Below are 18,857 nucleotides of genomic sequence, written 5' to 3'. Positions count from 1 at the left end.
ATTATGTCCAAGGAGGTCCAGGGATAAGTCAAAGACCTGACACACTATCAGGTGGATTCAATGCCTGTGAGTAACAAACCAACGTAGTTTCATTTCACAGTGAATAAATGGTGTACAGGCTTTCTGGCTCAGCTATGCTATTTGCTGTTACTGACTTAGCATCATAAAAATATCTGATTTGTAAACTATACAATTTGACACAACTAAGAAATATAAGGTGTCTCATTTATTTCTAAACTGCATGAACAGATTCTGAGGACTTGTTATAATCTTTGGAGTACAGGGCCACGTGAATGAGAGATGTCGGACAGAAAAGCATGAATTTTCTTTTAAAAGGGTAAAAAAAGGAGTGAGGTTGTAAGAACGACATTAATGTAATATGGAGCAGGGTACAGAGGTGTTTAAAACAAGGACCTCAATACGTTTCATAGCCAAGAAGCAGCAGGTAATACCCTTTTAATCATTTTTAATTTGCATTTTTGGTGTTATCTATTTGAAAAATTATGTATTTTGGGACCTTCAAGCAACACATTGCTGGAAGAAAAAGGAAAGAACACAGCACAAGGGTAGGAAATCTGATAACATGTTTGGAGCACACACCATTCTTGGGTTTCATCATGCCGACAGCTTAGAGTGAGGAGAAATAATTAAGGATCTGATCCACAGTGACCTGTATTCGATGGACCTCTTCAGACCATTTGAGGGCAGAGAGAGGGCACACTCTGTCTAATACCGGTACAGAAGGTGGAGGACCAAGAAAAATGACAATTCAGAAAACTGTTCAAAGTAACCTAGACAAGCAATATAACAGATTCCAGACAGATGAATTGGAGAATATTAGAAGTGATGATAGTGTGATGTGATGATTAGATTTGGAAAAGGGTATTTCTCATAGCTTACTTTAGGCTAAAAAGTTGAGAAAATATATTTAGGCCATCTGTTTCACTATGAATGTGCTTTAAGTCAGCAACAGCCTGTAGTTCCTATCCCAGAAGTGAACATTAGTGCTTTAGAAAAACCAGGAGGTTTTGAGGAATTTTAACTAAATGCACTTGAAAAACAAACCACTATTTCCAGAACGTTATTCTCTTGCACCATTGGCAGCAAAAAAAAAAAAACTGTAGCAGTTTCAGATGTGTTAAAAGACTGTAATTGCCCAAAGTCTGAAATACATCCATTGGCTAGTCACAACACAGTTACATATAGTAATTTTTAGGTGTAGCAATTTCAATAAAAATGTGCATAAACAACTTTAGGCCATCCAAACTTGTATTAATCTTTATTATTCAGCAGAAATAATTTCTAATGTATAAAGATTTCCACAAAAAATGTTTTATCAAAAGCAAATTTTCATTTAACAAAAAGTTCCTCTGAATCAGTTACATTAAAGTGAACAAGACAAATATATATTAATTCCTTGACCAAAACACACAAAAGTAAACATGGAAATCTGTCGATTGTTACTCTCTGCCCAGCCCTGCAGAGACCTGCACTTCAGACAGTGTCTGCCTGCCTAAGTCTTGCCTGTATGAAGGGACTTAGAGTGAGGGGCCTTATTGATCGTCTTCTATGAGTGAAGTCCAGGCATTAGTTCCAGCAGGGCGAGTAGACAGCTGTCCGTGAGCCACTCTACTGGGCCTACATAGCAGGGCTGAGTGGAGCCGGGATGTGCACCTTTGATTTTGATCTCCCCAACATCACTTCTATTGACCGACGCACTGTCCTGTGCTTTACTTGCTGAGAGAAGCACTTGCTGAGGCCTAGCTGGAAGTCCAGGCACAAGCCACCATTGCATTATCCGGGTTTCTGTTGACAAGCTTGTGATGATGAATCTTCCATGGTCTGTTGAGACCTAACCCTAATCACTGCTGTCATCTACTGGCAACCGCCATATCCACTGACCACGGCAATCACAAGTTGGGTTATCGTGGTACACAGGGCTGGAATTCCAGTGTTATCAAGCTGTATATGTGCGGTCTACACTCTCTGAAGTTACGCGCAAAGGTCATTCTGTAGTTGAGAACATTCTGGCTGGTTTTCATATTTAACTTAACTTTTTTTTTACGTCCTGGGATTTTAATCCAAACTGATTGGCCATTAGTGCCCACAAGTGAAGCACCATTTAGTGATTATATAGTGGTTCATGTCCTTCAAAAGTCATGTCTAAATCAGAACAGCAACTGTTCATTCAAAATTTCAGGAAAATGCCCAAAAAACATTTAATAAGGAATTTAATGACTGGCTTGTGAAGGCTGCATCAGTGTCTCTGTTGAGGGTGGGTGACATCAGTATGTAACATTTTCTATCTCCAGTGGCAGCCCAGTTGCCTTAACGTGATTCATTTAAAGTCTAATAGTGTCATTAGAGGCTTACCACTTGATCTCATGTCACAAGCTGGCTTGCTTCTGTTCTCACTGAGACTAAGAGGAACAATCTTCATGTGTCCTGTTTCATCCTGGTGTCTTAAACAGTTGCACCTGTGCATAAATCCAAAGGAAAGGCACATTGATGCATTGTTATTCATTTTTCATTCCACCAAACAAAACTAACAATTCTAATATATGACTAGCCTGTGATGAACACAATCAGTGGTAAGTTCTGCCATCTAGTGGTTAATACATAGATTGCACTACAAAAGGAGTTCTTAAAACGCATCCAAATGTTTCAGTATCTAAAACTTCCAATTACAATCCTCCCTTTTGCAGTTTTCAAGTTAAATATAATGCACTCCAAAAATTCTTATCAACCTATAATGCCCATTGATTCTGTATTTGCCCACCATTATGGGATGACGGCATTTGTCTAGCTTTCAGCAGCCTTCGGCCCTCCTCATAGTCATCTTGGTCCACGCTGATCATTAAGCGGACACCCTCTGAGCCTGCTGCCATCCGCAGAGAGTCAGTGATGAAGACTCCCTTCAGAGCCTCCAGCAGAGCTCCGCTCAGGTAGTCGCCCCAGAAGGCCTCGAGGTTGTCCAGTTCTGTAAACTTGATGTCGCAGACAATAGAACCCAAGTCTCTTGCACGGAGCAGTGAGTTGGCTTGACTAAACAACTCAAACTGCCGCTCCAGTGGCTGCCGCTTGTCTGAGGAGACACCATCACGGAGTGCGGACTCATGCTCCAGGTATTCAGCCCGAACACGTAGGCGGATGTCTGATAATGGTAGAGGGAGGAGGAAATAGTGGTGGGAAAAGGGGTGAGGTGGTGAGGAGAGAGTGAGGAAAAGGTGAAAGTAACCAAAGGGAGAGTAGAGAGGTGCAAGTAAATAACGTGGGTATAAAGATGTGATGGTCAGGAAAAAGCGAATGGAAAAAGAGAAAAAGAAGACAGTAGTGCAAGTGAGGAAAGTTATGGAAAAAGTAAAGAGTAGAATCAGAGTGGATAGGCCCACACAACAGAAGGAAAGGGAGGGGGTCATGAAGTCAAAACAAAAGAAAGACACAGAAGAACATGACAAAGTTATTACACAGTAGCTCATTCAGCTTATGCATGTTAATACATTACATTAAGCAAGGACTTAAAAGGAAACAGAGTTCCAAAAGGAGACTCTGAATCCAGTAGGTGGAGTAGAAACGAGAATGGAAAATTTACAATTAATTACTCCAAGATATTTCTTTTGATCCAATCCTTAGAAAAGCGCAAATATAATGGTGCAGCAGGGAGGAGCAAACCGTGAATTGGGCAGGGCACTGAAGTTAGACCGTCCCAACTGTGTGCATTGTTGTGCTACATACAGCTACAAACCTGCCAGTTTGTATCGGTGAAAAAGAACTGATAATTCAGAACACTGAAAGAAACACTCCTCAACTGATCCAGTAGTGCAGTCCCTTTTCCTACCCGGTCTTTTTACAATTTTGAATATTATTGTGAACAGTTAACATAATGACAGAATCAGAGGAAACTGGTAAATGAGAATCTTCAGTAGGGCAGCCTGCACGATTCACATAAATCTCGGCTGTAGAATTCATGTAATACTTTTCAATGAACTTGACACCCTGAGTCAGTACTCAGCAGTGCCAAGCCCCAGAGCGGCTTTTTGTTCCAGCTCGATGTTTAAAAACGGATTAATTCATCAGAATGTTTAATGCTGACAACAGATAGCTTCTGGAGTTCCGCAGTAACAGAATTGGTGGTCATGCAACAGCACAGCGAGAAATATTAGAGGATACATACTGTACTGAGCAAGAGTAACGCTGAGATCATCCCCCATGTCAATATTCCAGAGCTCCAAGTGGAAACCAGCTGCTGAAGACTTTTGCTGCAACAAAAATCCATCCCTCCCCACTCAACCCCCTTCAGTAGACGTAAACAGTATTTACCACCAGTGACATCCATTTTTCCAGAAACATTCTTATCAGGGTCTCATTGCAGTGATAGGAAGAAAGCTTCTGCCTAGCAGTTTTAAGGTGATAACTGGACCCAAATTTATGTAAAACCCAGTCCAGCCAAAATGCATTTGACACTCTCAAACTTCACAAAAGGACCAAATAGATTAAATCTTAAAACAGAAACCAAAAAAAAATCTCATGACTTAAGATTGAAAATACAATCTAGAAAATGTTACATTTGCTATAATTATTAGAATAACCTGAAACATATTGTGGGCAGAGTGGGATGGATATCGATACATAACAACACGTCTTCACACCCTGTGGACCCTTATGTATACAAGCTCAAACTTGTGACTGACTGGAGGACCATGACCAGATTCTCAGTAACACAAAGACCTTACTGGCCTTGACTTGAGCAGGAAGAACCCGAGTAGTCATGAAGGTCTGTAACAAGTAAACGATATGCCCACTGATTAATGATATCATGTGTCAACTCAAGAGTCACGTCTTCCCACTTTGTAGCCATATTTTGTTTGGGGCTATGGGGAATTGGCAAACGACTCAAGGGGGATTAAGTTTGGAAAATGCCAACATTAGAAATGCAAATGTTGAATTAAGGCATTGATTTTGCATCTCTTAACATTTGTCGGCGAATGATACACAAGCAGTGACTTTTGCATTCATGCTTCATAAGTCAGTAATTAGATTACTATAAAAACAGAAAATTGGCTCAAGGGGGACACTCAATCAATAAGGTTTCAGAAATGTTTAAAATATTCTGGGTTGGAATGAAGGTCCAACTGAAAACCCACATGCAGATGGAGATAAATTACACTGTAGTTTGCTCACACAAAAATTAATAAGTTTGCAATTAGAATTTCTTGATTTCTCTTCAGAAAGACATTATGGTACAAGAATATTAAACGCTGACATTTTACAGAAGACATTTGGATTGTGATTTGACAAATTATTAGACCTTGTCTGCATTACAACATCTCAAAGACTAGAACTAACTAAACTAAAATAACCTATTTTTTTAGGTCAATCTACTGACAATACAATCAGATACAATTTTGACATATAATAGTTAGAAAAGCCTCTTCACACTACAGATCATAATTGTTATTAAAGAACGTAGAGCACCTATACCAAGTATTTATCCTGCTATTTCATGTTTTATTAACATTACAAATACTGCAAACATAAATTGGGCATTCGAAAGTATTGGTAAGAAAACGGTAAAGAAATAGTCTTAAATGCAATACAATCAGTTATAAATGAAATGCTAATCTGTCCAGAGTGTGTGTAATTACACACTCAGTGTTAGAACAACAATTAGGGAGGAAGAGCAGTAAGAGACCAATGAGAACTGCACGACTGACATGGAGGTCACTGCAGATGAAGCCAAATTGGGCAAATGTAGAGAATGTTGGTACTGAAAAAAAAAATACAAAAGTGGAAGACTCCAACTGGAAGTAGCGTTTTTAAATTTTATCTCTATATTGGCCTCTGTATATCGCTCCTCACCGCCAGAAACACGGCATCTCCGTAAATGGTGGCTACATCATGCTGCGGAGATGCTTCGCTGCAGCAGCTTTATTGCTTGTGAAGGTAGACTGTAAATTGAATGCAGCAAAACTCAGAAATCCTAATGGAAAACCTGCTGCAGTCTGTGACTTGGATTTATTTTTCTGTCCAATAATCTATAAATTTGTACAGACTTGCTTTTACCGTCACAAAGTCCTTATTTGTTTCTCAATATTGAAAATGTATCCACTGTGTTTTAATGGTGTAAAAACATAAACATGTCCAAAGAAGAGCGATTGAAAACACTGTCAGTCACTGTGAATATCTGGTCCTTGCAGGCACATTGTTAAGTTAGCAATAACAGAATTAGTTTGAGCATTTCAGGATATTTAAGAGACACCGATGACAGAATGTCAATTAGGAGCAAATATTTGGAAAGGGAAACAAACTTCTGCATATGGCCTAGCTTTTTACACTAGTCGGTGCAGACAGAGTGAAATATTAAGTCAAAGCACCATTAACAATTTGACCTTTTGGATCATTACACCGTATGAGGTCTGAGACTTCAATAAACACCTGCCCTTCATGCAATTACTGCATTTATGGATGGCCTCCATTTCGCCTTCCTATTTCATACTGAGCAAGATGGAGGTAGAGATAGTGACACTGAGGAAAAAGCCTTTTAAAACCACAGGAACACAGTGATAGTCATTTTGTTAGGGTTACAGAGCACTTCATGCTTCATCAGACACAGAGACATCCACTTAGACAGCACATTAGGAAGCACGGCTTTCATTTTCTCACTTTAAACACCAAACCCGTTTGGCTTCCTCATTGCAGCCCACGAAAAAAAAGGGGGGAAAAAAAAGAAAAAGTTTAAGTACCCATTTACAAGGAGTCACTTGGCACGAAGAGCTTCAACTCTTTATCGATCCGTTTTTCTGCTGAACGACTGACCAAGAGAGTGGAGAGTTAGCTGACAGAACTCTCTCTTTTCCCCATAGAAAAAAAAATCACTCTGAACCATTTTGCGTAGTTTGAACATTTAGTGTTCGTTCTCTCCCTCTCATTGTGTGTAAGGACACTGTTTTCCTGACACACTGGTTGGTCTGTTTAGAACTGCGAACACAGAGAAAGGAGAGAAAGAGAGAGAGAGACAAGCACAAGTGGGTTGGATATCTGTTGACTGGGTTGTTTCTTCAACATCAAGCAGGTATGGCACAGGACTCAGTTCTCTTAGTTATTATGAGGTTTGAGTCAGGCTAATGATGGTATTGACAAGTAAATCAGCTCAGAAATGACTTTACTGTAGCTCTACAATATGATACGGTGGTATCTAAGTGGGATGCTTGAGATTACTCTTACCTTGATCAACGCCCTTGCCCTCACCTTCTCCAACCTATTACTTTAGGCTCAACCGAAAAACAACCATCATTAGACCAGGTAAGGGCCTTCACAAGCATCCCACTTAGACAGTACAAAACCACTACTGAGCTGAAGGTACAAACACCTTATGGGCATTTGTAACAGCAGTCAACATTGTCAGAATGGAATTGAAACACTTCACTGAAAAAGATCAGAGATGAATCATGACAAACAGTATCTGAGGTCTGTTTAAGTGCTAGGGGCCAGCATTGGACTGAACTGCCCTATCTATCTCTGCTCCGTCTTTGGAATCGCACACTACAGCTCACACGGGGCACAGAGATAAGATACAGCACGAGCTTCCTTCAGCAGAGCACTGCTCGATTCGTTTCTTTTGGAAGTGGTTGAGTAAAGGTTACATAGGCATTTTATTCATAGCTGTCCGTTGGCAACCATCTTAAATTCTTAGAAACGGAGTACAGGACCAGGCCATACGGAACGACAGGTCTCCATATTGAATTAGAATGTTTGTAGCTTGAGACTCCAGAGGCGGCCTATGTGAACCTTTAGTTAGCCAGTATGATGTAAATTCATTGAATCTCAAGGCAAATGTTTAAAACCATTTATAATGGGGATTGTGTGAGGGGAAACGATGGCTCCAAAAGGTTTACAACATGTTGTTTGAATTAGTACTTTCACAAACATGTCCAACGCACTTCACAGACTGGACTTTACTGCACAGTGCTGAGCCATTCAGTGCATGAATAATACCCTTTACTAACCTGAACTACACTCAACAAAAATATAAACGCAACACTTTTGTTTTTGCTCCCATTTTTTATGAGATGAACTCAAAGATCTAAAACTTTTTCCACATACACAATATCACCATTTCTCTCAAATATTGTTCACAAATCTGTGATAGTGAGCACTTCTCCTTTGCTGAGATAATCCATCCCACCTCACAGGTGTTCCATATCAAGATGCTGATTAGACACCATGATTAGTGCACAGGTGTGCCTTAGACTGCCCACAATAAAAGGACACTCTGAAAGGTGCAGTTCTATTTGAGGTGGGATGGATTATCTCAGCAAAGGAGAAGTGCTCACTATCACAGATTTAGACAGATTTATGAACAATATTTGAGAGAAATGGTGATATTGTGTATGTGGAAAAAGTTTTAGGTCTTTGAGTTCATCTCATAAAAAATGGGAGCAAAAACAAAAGTGTTGGATTTATATTTTTGTTGAGTGTATAAAGCCAATTTTAACTACAGATACCCTAAAATTTAACAGAGCTTTTCGATTGTCTTCATCAGTAAGAGATCAAATATTAGTTTTTTTTGCTGCTGTAAATGGTCTCAGACCTAGGTAAATCTAATATAATGTCCTGTCTTCTTGATTGCGATTTAACGTATAAACACAACTAAACTTCATCTCCATGACTGTATCTGGTGCCACCCCACACTCTAATGTGGAAACACAGGTCAGGTGAGTTCACTGGCATACAAAGTCAGCAATTTATTCTGTGACAGTTGAGAATATGCAACACTTAATTAACTTCTAGCTGCTCTGGTGAGTTCCTTACACTTGGCTGGTTGAATTTAGTCTTTATTAACATCATCAGCCACATTAAACAGACAATTTTGTGCAACCTTTGCCACATTTGAGATCATATATTTGGCATTTTTCTTAGTGTAAACAACACAACACAAATACTGAAATTAACTAGTGTGTTGCTATAGATATATTTGTTATATACTTTCACAACTACAGCATTTTTGATTGAGGATGTCAAAAGTTAATTCGCTAACAAAGCGTTCCAATTTTCAGTGAATTTTCATAAAGTTTCTTTTTGGTTTAGCATTTCCACACGCTTAGCAAAACACAAGTCATCACAGATAGCCATGCCAAGACACAGAAGCAGCACATTGGCCATATTTGTGAAAATATGTCATGTTCACGAGGTTTATTATTCAGAGAACGTTAGGAAATATGAATAGACTTGGACTACACATTTCCCCATTGGTATGGTTTTACAGAGACCAAATTACATTGAAGTTTTTAGAGATTTTAGTGGTTTTGTAACGTTTGCCTTTTACATCAGCTTCGAGACTTCTTAGAAAGATTTGAGGCTTACTGCTGAGGACTCTGTCAGTTCTGTGAAACACTGACACCAACAACTTTTAAGAAAAAATTGAAATTCTCAAACAGAATACGTTTTTTCCACATTGCACAACACTAAAGAACATTACAAGGACGATTTTTTTCAAAGCAAATAGGTTTTCTGAGGGGTACAGGGTAGGGAGCAGCTACACTATGATACAAAAGCATCGTACACAGATTAAAGTGGGAGCACCAACCCCTGTAGTAACAAGGGGGTGAGCCTCTTTTACCTTAGGCATCGGCACAGACTTGTGAGAGAGCTGAGACAGTGCCTGACTGAGTTGATCACAGACACTGAAGTATGTACGGACAGAGTGGAGTGACAGACTTTTTTGTTTTGTTCCTCAGTCTCCCCCTCTGTCTTCATGATCCACTGTGTCTTAGGTTACTCGATCTGAGTCACAATCTTGAGTCAACCTGGTGGAATCAAATGTGGAGTCAAGAGAGCAACACGTTTATAGAAACAGGCACATCACTCATCCAAAGCATCCGAGAAGGGATGTCTTCATTATTAAATGATTTTTTTTAAATCAAGTCTGAAGAATCAGGTTGTTGTAGTGAGTATTTCTGACCAAAAGGCAATGATGGGCATTAAAAAAATGTTTGTTCTGCATGACCAACTAACAAACCTCACACAAAACAAATCTCATGCTAGTGTTATCTTAATCTTTTTGTATTGAGAGAAGCTAGCATTGATTGATTGATTGAACTGATTGAAAGGCAAGCAACAGTTGAAATTTGGAAAAGGACATTGATAATCGAACATGTAATGTAGCTTTTCAGTGGAGTTGTACTATTTGGAACTTCTCAAAACTATTTTCCAGGTCAATAATCAAGATTTGATAGTTGTTAGAGCCACCTTATGGCAACTTTGCATCAAGCATGATGATAGCGGAGTTCGGACAGAAGGACAGGAAACAGCCGTGTGCATTCGTATCGACAGCAGCAACTGAACATAGTCCAGTGGGTTAGAGAAAATATGAAATGAGGGAACAGAATGTAAAGAAGGGATGGAGGGAGAAATGGATAAAGCAACACGTTCTCTCTGATGTTGGATGTCTAATTAAAAGAGTTAAAGATACTGCAAATCTCAACAATTTCATAGCATAACAATGAAACCAATGTGAAGCAGCTTTACTAATGAAGACAATGTCACTCATCTCAAAGGACAGTGTACACAACTTTGAATTTTACATTATTTCTGTGTATAACAGTTAAACAGATTTTTGTGAATTTTTGGCTTAAGATGTAAACCACACAGAGCCCCTGGATTTTTCATGTTTGAAATGTTAAGAGAGCATCTTCTGCAGAAACAGTGAATAAGGTTTGAGGTTCTGGCTCCGTAAGACACCAAACTGAGTCATCGGACCAAAACTTAGTTCCAGCATTTTCTAGTACATTTGGAACTAGGGCTGGACCCGAATATCCCGAATATCCGAATATTCGTTCGCTACGGCACTATCCAGATATTAATTTTGGTATCGGAATATCCCCCCCCCCCCGCCGTCGGACGTCACCGGGCGGAAAGAATATGCAGCGTTACCGTCTTCCTTCCGCCTTCGGTCCACATTGGCTCATCTCGTCCTGTGATCACATAAACATATACACATATGTCTATAACATATACACATATGTCCATGTGATCACCCCTTCCTCCCCCAGACGAAAATATTCGGAGCTCGTCTCTTCCCTGCGCCTTCGGCCCATTTCGGCTCATCCCGCCGTGTTTTTCGGCTCATTTCGGCTCCTCCATTCGTGTTTGTAAACACCACCCGAATGGCCGGGTGGCTGCCGACTCTGAAGTCACGCTTCACTTCGTTGCATAAACACAAGACAAGATGCTGAAGACCGGTGTTTGGGAATTCTTCAGTTTAACTAAAGACTAAACGAGGGCAAAATGTTGACCCGGAAGACCAGAAGAACGGATCCAACTATTCGTGCCGTCTCCGCTGCCGCGCCGCCGCACGAACCACACGAACCACACGAACCACACGAACCACACGAACGGATCAGAATACTCGGGCAGTCTCCGCCGTCTCCGCACGCATCTCCGTAAATCTGGTTTAATGCTTTAGGTTATTTACGACCAATTGGGCCTCAAGGATCTGTCTAGCTCTTCTGAAGCGTTTTAGCAAAACTGAATCATTGCTTTGTAATGTGAATTTCTGCAAAGACTTTGCACTGTGGAACATTACTGTGCATACAGTTTTTTTGGAATGAACTTGAAAAGGAAATAAGTGTTTAACTTGCTGTATAGAAACTCTATAATGTAAGCCAAGGTTCTGCATAGATGGACAACATCAGAATGAAGGAGGAAAAAATAGGAAATGTGGGAATGCTGGGGAAGATGTTAATAGGAAGAAAATCAAATGTTTGTTTGTATGGTTAACTAAAGGAAGGGAAAAATGATCAGCAGGGGAAAACTGCAGAATGAAGTCCCTACTGAAGGCACGAGATGACAAACTAAAAAATGCCAAATTAAAAATGCATAAGCGACATTTACCACAGGACACTTTCTGCAGTGCTGGTGTTGGATGCACTGACTGGCTCTGTCTACTTGTTTTCTTGGGCCTGCGGGTCCAGCCATTTCCTCTCTTCTTCTGTCGCCTCCGAACAGATGGCCCAGCCACTGGAGGGTAAGCACCTGGCAGGAAACATATACAATGAGTTTGTGAAATTACAACTGCGACATGAACCACGACAGTGTATCTCTGGGATTTACACTGTGATAACATTTATGTTTTTAACGCAGTAACACAAAATCTAAAGCAGTTTTGTTAAGTGAGGTGTCATTTACTCAAACATAAGGGATTAATCCTTTTGTTTATCAAATGGTCAGAAAGGAAAAAAAATCTCATTCAAATTAAAGAACACAGACTGACGGTCTTTGCTGGACCAGACCAATCATGCTTACTGCCATGCACAGTCACCTACCAAAGGCCCATTCTAAGACAGGAAAATAGATCCTGCTAGTCTTCCAGTTGCAAAACATTCAGTGATTCACCATGGAAGATCTTCCACAAACACCGGCTAGATAATTGGGTATCAAAACACATCTTAATCATTAAATATTGTATATAGACACATTTTTTTTTTTTTATCAAAACAGAAGTATGGAACAAACAAAAGATCCAAATAAGAAATGTACTGGTATTAAGTGCAGTGAAATATGTGGCTTGTTGTAAGGAATCATAACCACTAATTTTGGACACTGACTAACTAATATGGCAGTGGAAACAGCTCAAGCTATTCTGACAGTGAGCTGCATGTTGTACTATGGAGCACTTACCAGTTCTTAGTTGCTGTGTGAAAGATGAAAGAGGTGCTTCCGTCTGTCTGCAGCTGTGTCGCAATCCAGAGGCACACAACAGCTTTCTTCTCTCTCCTGAATATCTTTGTCCCATTCTCTCTGGAGACACTGAAAAGAACAAAAGCATAGATTAGTAACCATTCGGCTATGATTCCTAGGAAATAAATTCAGCTATGAGTCACACATTACGCAGATCATTCCAGAACGGCAACACCCAAAGGAGTGAACATAATTAAAAATTCCTCACCTGTCCTTCTCTTCTTGTGGGACACTAAAGGCAGCAGATCATGACGGGTGAGAACTCTAAGTAGTTGCAGTAGTGGCTCCAGGTTGCCGTCACTAAGGTACCCTTGTCTTTCAAGCTGTAGCAACAACTCAAGGCCACTCTTAGGCTTGGAGTCCATTAAGGGTCGCTTGGATCCCTCAGGCTTTAACCGTCTCCATGCCTTTAGCAGCTCCGGACTTGGGGACACACCTGAATCATCTAGATCGTCCTCGCAGGGCTCAACCGTCCAGCCCGCTGGATCAAGAAGGTGTGGCGCAGAACAGGTTTCATTCAGAAGGAATGACAGCACGTCGATGTCAGTATCTGTCAGCTGAGAGCCAACTACTTCAAAGACCTCATGGAGAGACAGCATCCCGTAGTAGTGCAGGCACTCAGTTTCATCCCAGTTAAGTAGGTCCCTGAATGGGTGGTCTGGGTGATGCACTGCAGCCATGGTTAGGGTTTGCTTCTCTCCACCTGTGCCAGACTGTTACTGATTTAAACAAAGCACACACATAGAAGAGCATTACATGAACAGACATGTTTCTGAGCCTCACATTGTGCAGTTACGAAACAAACCCATACAGTTCTTCATAATTTTATGAGGAGTCCAACTAATCATCTAAAATTTATTTTAAAAATGCCTCACTCGACGGTAATGTATGTACATAAGTTACTTGTTTCTCCCCTGTAGGAACTGACTTCCTTAGTTTAACCTCTTTTCACCTGCTTGTTGCACACACGCATTTCTTGTGTTACATGGTAAAAAAAAAGTAAACTGTAACTGTACATTTGTTTGTGACATGTTCCCCAATAGCATTAAAACAACGATGGGACCAGTGTCGCCGCATACAAGCCGCGTTCAACGTAAATTAGCATTTAGCAAAAAGAAAAAAACTACTAGCAAGCCGCCTGTGCTCCATGTCAGAGAAAACCACCGTAACATCGCAGCCTTACGTCTCTCCTCTGGGTAACAACGCTTCAAGTCCTATCTCTTTTGGTCGTCAGTCCGACGCTGTATTGAAACATGTAACACAAGGGTCAGCTGTGAAGATTGTATGTTGTCGTCGTACCCCAGCTTTAACCAAAACATACGAGTGTTTTCAGACGCCCAACAGACGCCGCTGAAGCAAATTTCCACAGTGACGTATTACGTAACGTCTCACGTTTCTCTGAGGGAAAAAAACAGCTAATTAGCGAAAAACCAGACTAAAATTTACAAGCAATGCAAAATATGATATAGTTTGCCGTTCTTATCAAATATGCCGCTCACTTTGGGTTAAAAATCCTCGTTTGCATTGAATATATTTGCGGTTACGGGTATTATTTGGTATAATACTAATAATAATAATAACGACAGCTTAATTAGCTATTTAATAATTGAACCCGTGGTCATATAAAATAAAATATAAACATATTAAGAAGCGTCCAATGCAATTTGCAAACGATATGTAACAATAAATAAATAAACTGACAAGTGGTAACCTAGCTTCCTCGTGTATTTGTTTTTCCGTGTATGATCTCCCACAGCAAAGAACCGCAGCTATGGACCGCAGCCTGAAAACGTTGAGAAATGGACCAATCACAGGCCTCCAACTGTCTGACCACTTCTGGTCACGTTTTGTTGCCGCTGATCAACAGTCGGGTTTCTGGTAGGAGCTTTTAAATGCGTCGGCTCAACCTAAAAATATTGTACTATTTTATATTAATGTACATTATATTTATATACATATATTTTATTCTTTTCTAGATGTATTAATGTCTGCATATAATTTTTAGCCCTACTATTATTTTTCCCTCTTCTTCTTTCTGTGGTTATTATATTATTCTCCTTCCTTATTCCTTGGGTGACACCAACAATCAAAATCAAATTCGTAGTATGTCTTGTACACATACTTGGCCATTAAAGCTGATTCTGATGAATATGAAGTATTTGTTGGGCACAAACACACTGTACAGAGAGGATGCAGGTCCTCGGTGCGGTCAGTAGGTGTCACTGTTTAGCACCAATGCAGTACCACATCAAATAACATCACATCCGCGACCCGAATCATCTGATCAGAGACTGTCCGGCTAAACTCCTGATGTGAGTATATTTGGTAAAACCATTATATCATTATTTAGCAGTTAAGGCAGCCCTGTTGATATTCGTGGTGGTCTGAAACATACACATGAAGCACCGCGATGTAGAAGTCACTTCTCTGTTTAGGGCTGATAGAATATGAACGGTTAGCAGAGAGGCTAGCTAGCAATGTTTTGAAGAAGCAGTAAAGTTGTCTTTGCTACGCGTTACTAAAATGAAACCGCACATATGTAGAGTTTTTTTAAACGATATTTCGTGACCAAATTGAAGAAAACGCCATAGTCGTTTGCTAGGTAACACTTCCATGAATATCCTGTTTAGTGATGTGGCACTGACCAAGCCCTTTGTTGACTAAAATGTTCCACTGCTCAGACTGTAGCTAAGCTAACTTCTGTATGTTGATTATGGCTATGTGACGGCATCTAACTGTTGTGGCTGAGCAGTTTGGATATACTTATACTTACTCATCCATCGATTTGTCTTGCTTTGTTTCTTTGGAAGTTTCGTCACGTTGTTTTTATTGGAAATCTTCAAATTGCAACTCCACCTGACGATTCAAAATATAATCACTCTAATTTATGTATACAAATAGCTGAGGAAGGTTTTGTTATATTATGAAGTATCTGAAGTGTCTAGAAATAACGTAATCGTATGGAATAGATAAATTAACAAAATATCCACCTTTGTGAAGATGTAACCAACAAATATTTGGTATTTTGTGTTGGACAAATACATGAAATACTTAACTGCATGCCTGCTAATAGAGAGAGAATTGATAATTGTCTAATTGTGTCAGCAGAAATACTAGTTATTTGCAACTTTTCAGTACCAGTGGCAATATGATGCCCAGGTTTTGGTATAATAACAAAACATTAAGTTACTTTGCTTAGTCTAAAACAGTGTTATGTTTTACCTTTGATACCCAACACCAGTTAGCACCATAATTATCTGTTTTTGTTGTTTTTGTTGCACTGCATTAAAAAGCATCAGCTGTCTGACCATCTAAACATACCCATAGACAAATATATTCTTAGTTCAATGGAATTTCTATCAGTAAATACATTAAAACGGTTTTCTTGTGTCTTCCTCACTCACTATAACAATAAGTATTTTATTGTATAGTGCTTTTGAAAACACTCAAAGACACTTTACAGATAAAATCACTCACTGTTGCTTCACATCAGTCTGTAGATGCCACCTGCTGCGCCCAAGGGGGAGAACTGCCTTGTAGACATGGATAGCAAGGCTGGAGATCTCTTCACTGCCGAAGATGCTCATCCAACTGGCACAGGGGGAGCTGGAATCTTGGCCAAGTATGTGCTAATACTTTTATTTATATTTTTTAGTGTGATGTGCACCAAATTCATCAGTTAATGTTATTATGAAGAGGGCGTTCATGCTGCTGAAATCTGCTGTTGTTGTTTGTAAGCTTCTAGTGCAGGCAAGAGATATGCAATTTTGCACGTCTTAATGCATTTATTTCTTTAATTCTTTGTCTTATTTTATAGGCTCTGGCTCCCCAAAGGCTTCTCAGCCAGCATGGCTAAAGAGTGGATTGACAGGCGTCGAGTATCCATTCGACCGTGGGCCAGCTTTGTAGACCAACGCAAGTTTTCAAAACCCCGCAACTTTGGAGAGTTGTGTCAGAGGGTGGTGAAAAATGTGGAAGTTTACAACAGCAATTATACCTTCATCTTTTTGGGTCTCATCCTCTACTGCATGTAAGGTCACCAAGGAGTTTGTGTTGTTTTCTTTGGACAGTGAGAATGTTTTCACCTACTTTTGTCTCACATTTATAGGGTCTTTGCGTCATATGTGCACATCAGAATATTCATTAAAATGGTCTGGGAGGTTTTCATATATCTGATTCAGCTGTTGGGGAATGAACAAAGGGAAGCAGAACTTGAAACAGATGTAAAATATCCCCTAAAATAAGCTTTAAACTAAGTTTTTAAAAAAAGCTTTTATAGTTAACACTGAGTTGATTGAGCTATTGATGTTTCCACTCTTTAGCATCAGCTCACCCATGCTGCTGATTGCCTTGGCTGTGTTTGCTGGTGCCTTCTACATAATCCACCTTAAATCTTTGGAGTCCAAACTGGTTGTCCTTGGTGAGTGATGCCTCAGACTTTTACACATGAAACTGTGCAAGTGAGTAATCTGTAAAAAAAAAAAAAAAAAATCAGTAGTAACTTAATGCAGTCTTGATAATTGGACTAAATTTGATTTAAATTTGTTTTTTAAAATCCAAGACGTTTTGTCAACTTTCTGAACTGTTTTTCTGTGTGAGTGAACATTACATTGGCTGTGTGTTAATGGTTAATTCATCATAGAATAGATTAAATGCATGCCAAGATTGATTCTGAGAAAGTGGAATATATATTTTTGTCTTTTCCAGTAAACTTAATCAAACCTGCAAATGGTGGCACAAAACTACATCAGATGTATTCTACAGTTTCATCTGCTCTCTAATCTGCAGTTTTCTTGTCCAACAGGTAAGGAGCTCACTGTGCCTCACCAGATGAGTCTGGCCGGGGCCGTCTCACTACCTGTGTTCTGGCTGGCTGGAGCTGGAGCTGCAGTGTTTTGGGTTCTGGGTAAGCCAAACCACATTTGTTGTACGTTATAAGCAATATTGTTCTGGATGTCTAGGATTCTATGTTGAACAAATTCTACCGTTCCTTTCAATGTGAGTCTGTGTAGTATTGTAACCTAAATTGTGTTCATGCAAATTGAAATCTTCTGAATTCTCCACATAAAGCCGCCTTCTCCTCTCTCTTCACATCCACTTTCCTTTCTGTCCTCTCAGGGGCAACGCTGTTTGTGATTGGTTCTCATGCTGCGTTCCGTGAGCTGGAGACATCTGAAATAGAGGAGCTCCTCATGGAGCCTGTATGAAGAACAGGCTGAGCTCTGAGACAGTGCTGGCTGTCGATCATCATCATTCTCACCTTGTAGTTGTGTTCGTCAGTGAGGGTTCTGGAAAAGCTTCTCCTTTTCCATGGCTGTGGGCATATTGTATAGTCCCTATAATCTACCTTTATTGTATCGAGAATGCACTTTGTCTTGCCTCTAAAATAACTGTTGTTCCAGACCGCTTTTTAACACTCATTCAAGCACACGACTTTCCATATGCACATTAATATCTGAACCCAAGCATATTATTATACAGAATATTCAGCTTTTTCTACATATTTAAACCTTGGATGCCTCTAGTTTCTGTTGGATAGCCTCTCACTTCCCACAGTGCTTCATATGCAGTGACATATCTGAACTTTTCACACTTAATCTCTCTACTGATCTCTAAATGGACCATCTGTGCTGTAGTCTCTGCTATAGATATCTTGGGAAATAGATTACAGCTGAGAGAAATGTGGATTTCTCATGGAGTGAGTATATGTATGTGAAATGTTCACACTGCAGAATGGGCTGGCTAACTTATAAACTGCTAAAAACTGATTTATTTTCCAAAGGAAAAGTGCCATTTAAAGCTTTACAGTTGTGTCTAGTAATCATTCGCAAATGAAATGATTTTTTTTATTTAAAGAAAATTCAAAAACAAGTTTGGTACTTTGGATAAGCTTCTTAGTAACGATAGGTTGAAGATGAAGACATCTTAAAAGGTCAACATTTAATCTTGGTATTTTGTATTGGGTATTATACTTTGCTGATCAACTATATGCGTTCGGATCTGACGGTAATGTAAATGTGATTTTTTTTTTCAGTTTATTATTCATTTGTTTACATTCAAATGTACATTGGGTGTTTTGGATTTACATTTTGGAAGTGCAATAAACTAGTGCAAAGCTG

At 39.7% G+C, this 18,857-nt stretch overlaps 2 protein-coding genes and 1 long non-coding RNA gene across 10 annotated transcripts in view; 1 reads left to right on the top strand and 2 right to left on the bottom strand.

Moving 5' to 3' along the window:
• The window catches only part of rabac1 (Rab acceptor 1 (prenylated)), a 152,572-nt gene extending 133,715 nt beyond the window's left edge, over nt 1–18,857 (top strand). Inside the window, exons 1-6 of one of the 2 annotated variants that reach the window (XM_022210859.2) lie at nt 14,907–15,050; nt 16,232–16,360; nt 16,556–16,768; nt 17,061–17,158; nt 17,543–17,644; nt 17,857–18,857. In XM_022210859.2, the coding sequence (XP_022066551.1) occupies nt 16,239–16,360; nt 16,556–16,768; nt 17,061–17,158; nt 17,543–17,644; nt 17,857–17,945 (624 nt within the window). In that variant the 5' untranslated portion in view covers nt 14,907–15,050; nt 16,232–16,238 and the 3' untranslated portion in view covers nt 17,946–18,857. Of the gene's footprint in view, nt 1–14,906; nt 15,051–16,231; nt 16,361–16,555; nt 16,769–17,060; nt 17,159–17,542; nt 17,645–17,856 lie in introns of those variants that run through there. The other variant, XM_051956900.1, reaches the window with a different exon arrangement.
• Nucleotides 1,252–14,567, bottom strand: dedd1 (death effector domain-containing 1). Of its 7 annotated transcripts, none has more exons than XM_051956898.1 (7): nt 14,238–14,526; nt 14,038–14,136; nt 12,947–13,457; nt 12,679–12,807; nt 11,893–12,033; nt 2,780–3,154; nt 1,252–2,477 (listed from the first exon to the last, which is right to left on the bottom strand). In XM_051956898.1, exons 3-7 carry the CDS (start codon nt 13,416–13,418, stop codon nt 2,464–2,466), a joined length of 1,131 nt encoding a protein of 376 aa, XP_051812858.1. In that variant the 5' UTR covers nt 13,419–13,457; nt 14,038–14,136; nt 14,238–14,526; the 3' UTR covers nt 1,252–2,463. The 7 variants fall into 7 exon arrangements, with proteins under 7 accessions (XP_051812858.1, XP_051812856.1, XP_051812859.1 ...); XM_051956896.1 differs by having other exon boundaries at nt 13,922–14,136; nt 14,238–14,525; XM_051956899.1 differs by having other exon boundaries at nt 14,440–14,504.
• LOC110962819 (uncharacterized) lies at nt 5,084–9,806 on the bottom strand. The gene is made up of 2 exons (XR_002596466.2): nt 9,620–9,806; nt 5,084–6,978 (listed from the first exon to the last, which is right to left on the bottom strand). It is a non-coding gene; the product is annotated as an uncharacterized LOC110962819 (long non-coding RNA).

This window comes from Acanthochromis polyacanthus, chromosome 12 (genome assembly GCF_021347895.1).
Source record: "Acanthochromis polyacanthus isolate Apoly-LR-REF ecotype Palm Island chromosome 12, KAUST_Apoly_ChrSc, whole genome shotgun sequence".
Classification (NCBI taxonomy): Eukaryota; Metazoa; Chordata; class Actinopteri; family Pomacentridae; genus Acanthochromis; species Acanthochromis polyacanthus.
The sequence above is the reverse complement of the archived record's forward strand: the minus strand, read 5'-3'. Positions and strand labels throughout refer to the sequence as shown.

Excerpts from the sequence above, each read along its gene's own strand:
- dedd1 (XM_022210858.2), bottom strand. The coding sequence starts at position 13,418 with ATGGCTGCAGTGCATCACCCAGACCACCCATTCAGGGACCTACTTAAC. Across the intron at positions 12,808-12,946 it reads CCACAAGAAGAGAAGGACAG|TGTCTCCAGAGAGAATGGGA; the intron begins GTGAGGAATTTT and ends TGTTCTTTTCAG. Across the intron at positions 12,034-12,678 it reads CACACAGCAACTAAGAACTG|GTGCTTACCCTCCAGTGGCT; the intron begins GTAAGTGCTCCA and ends GTTTCCTGCCAG.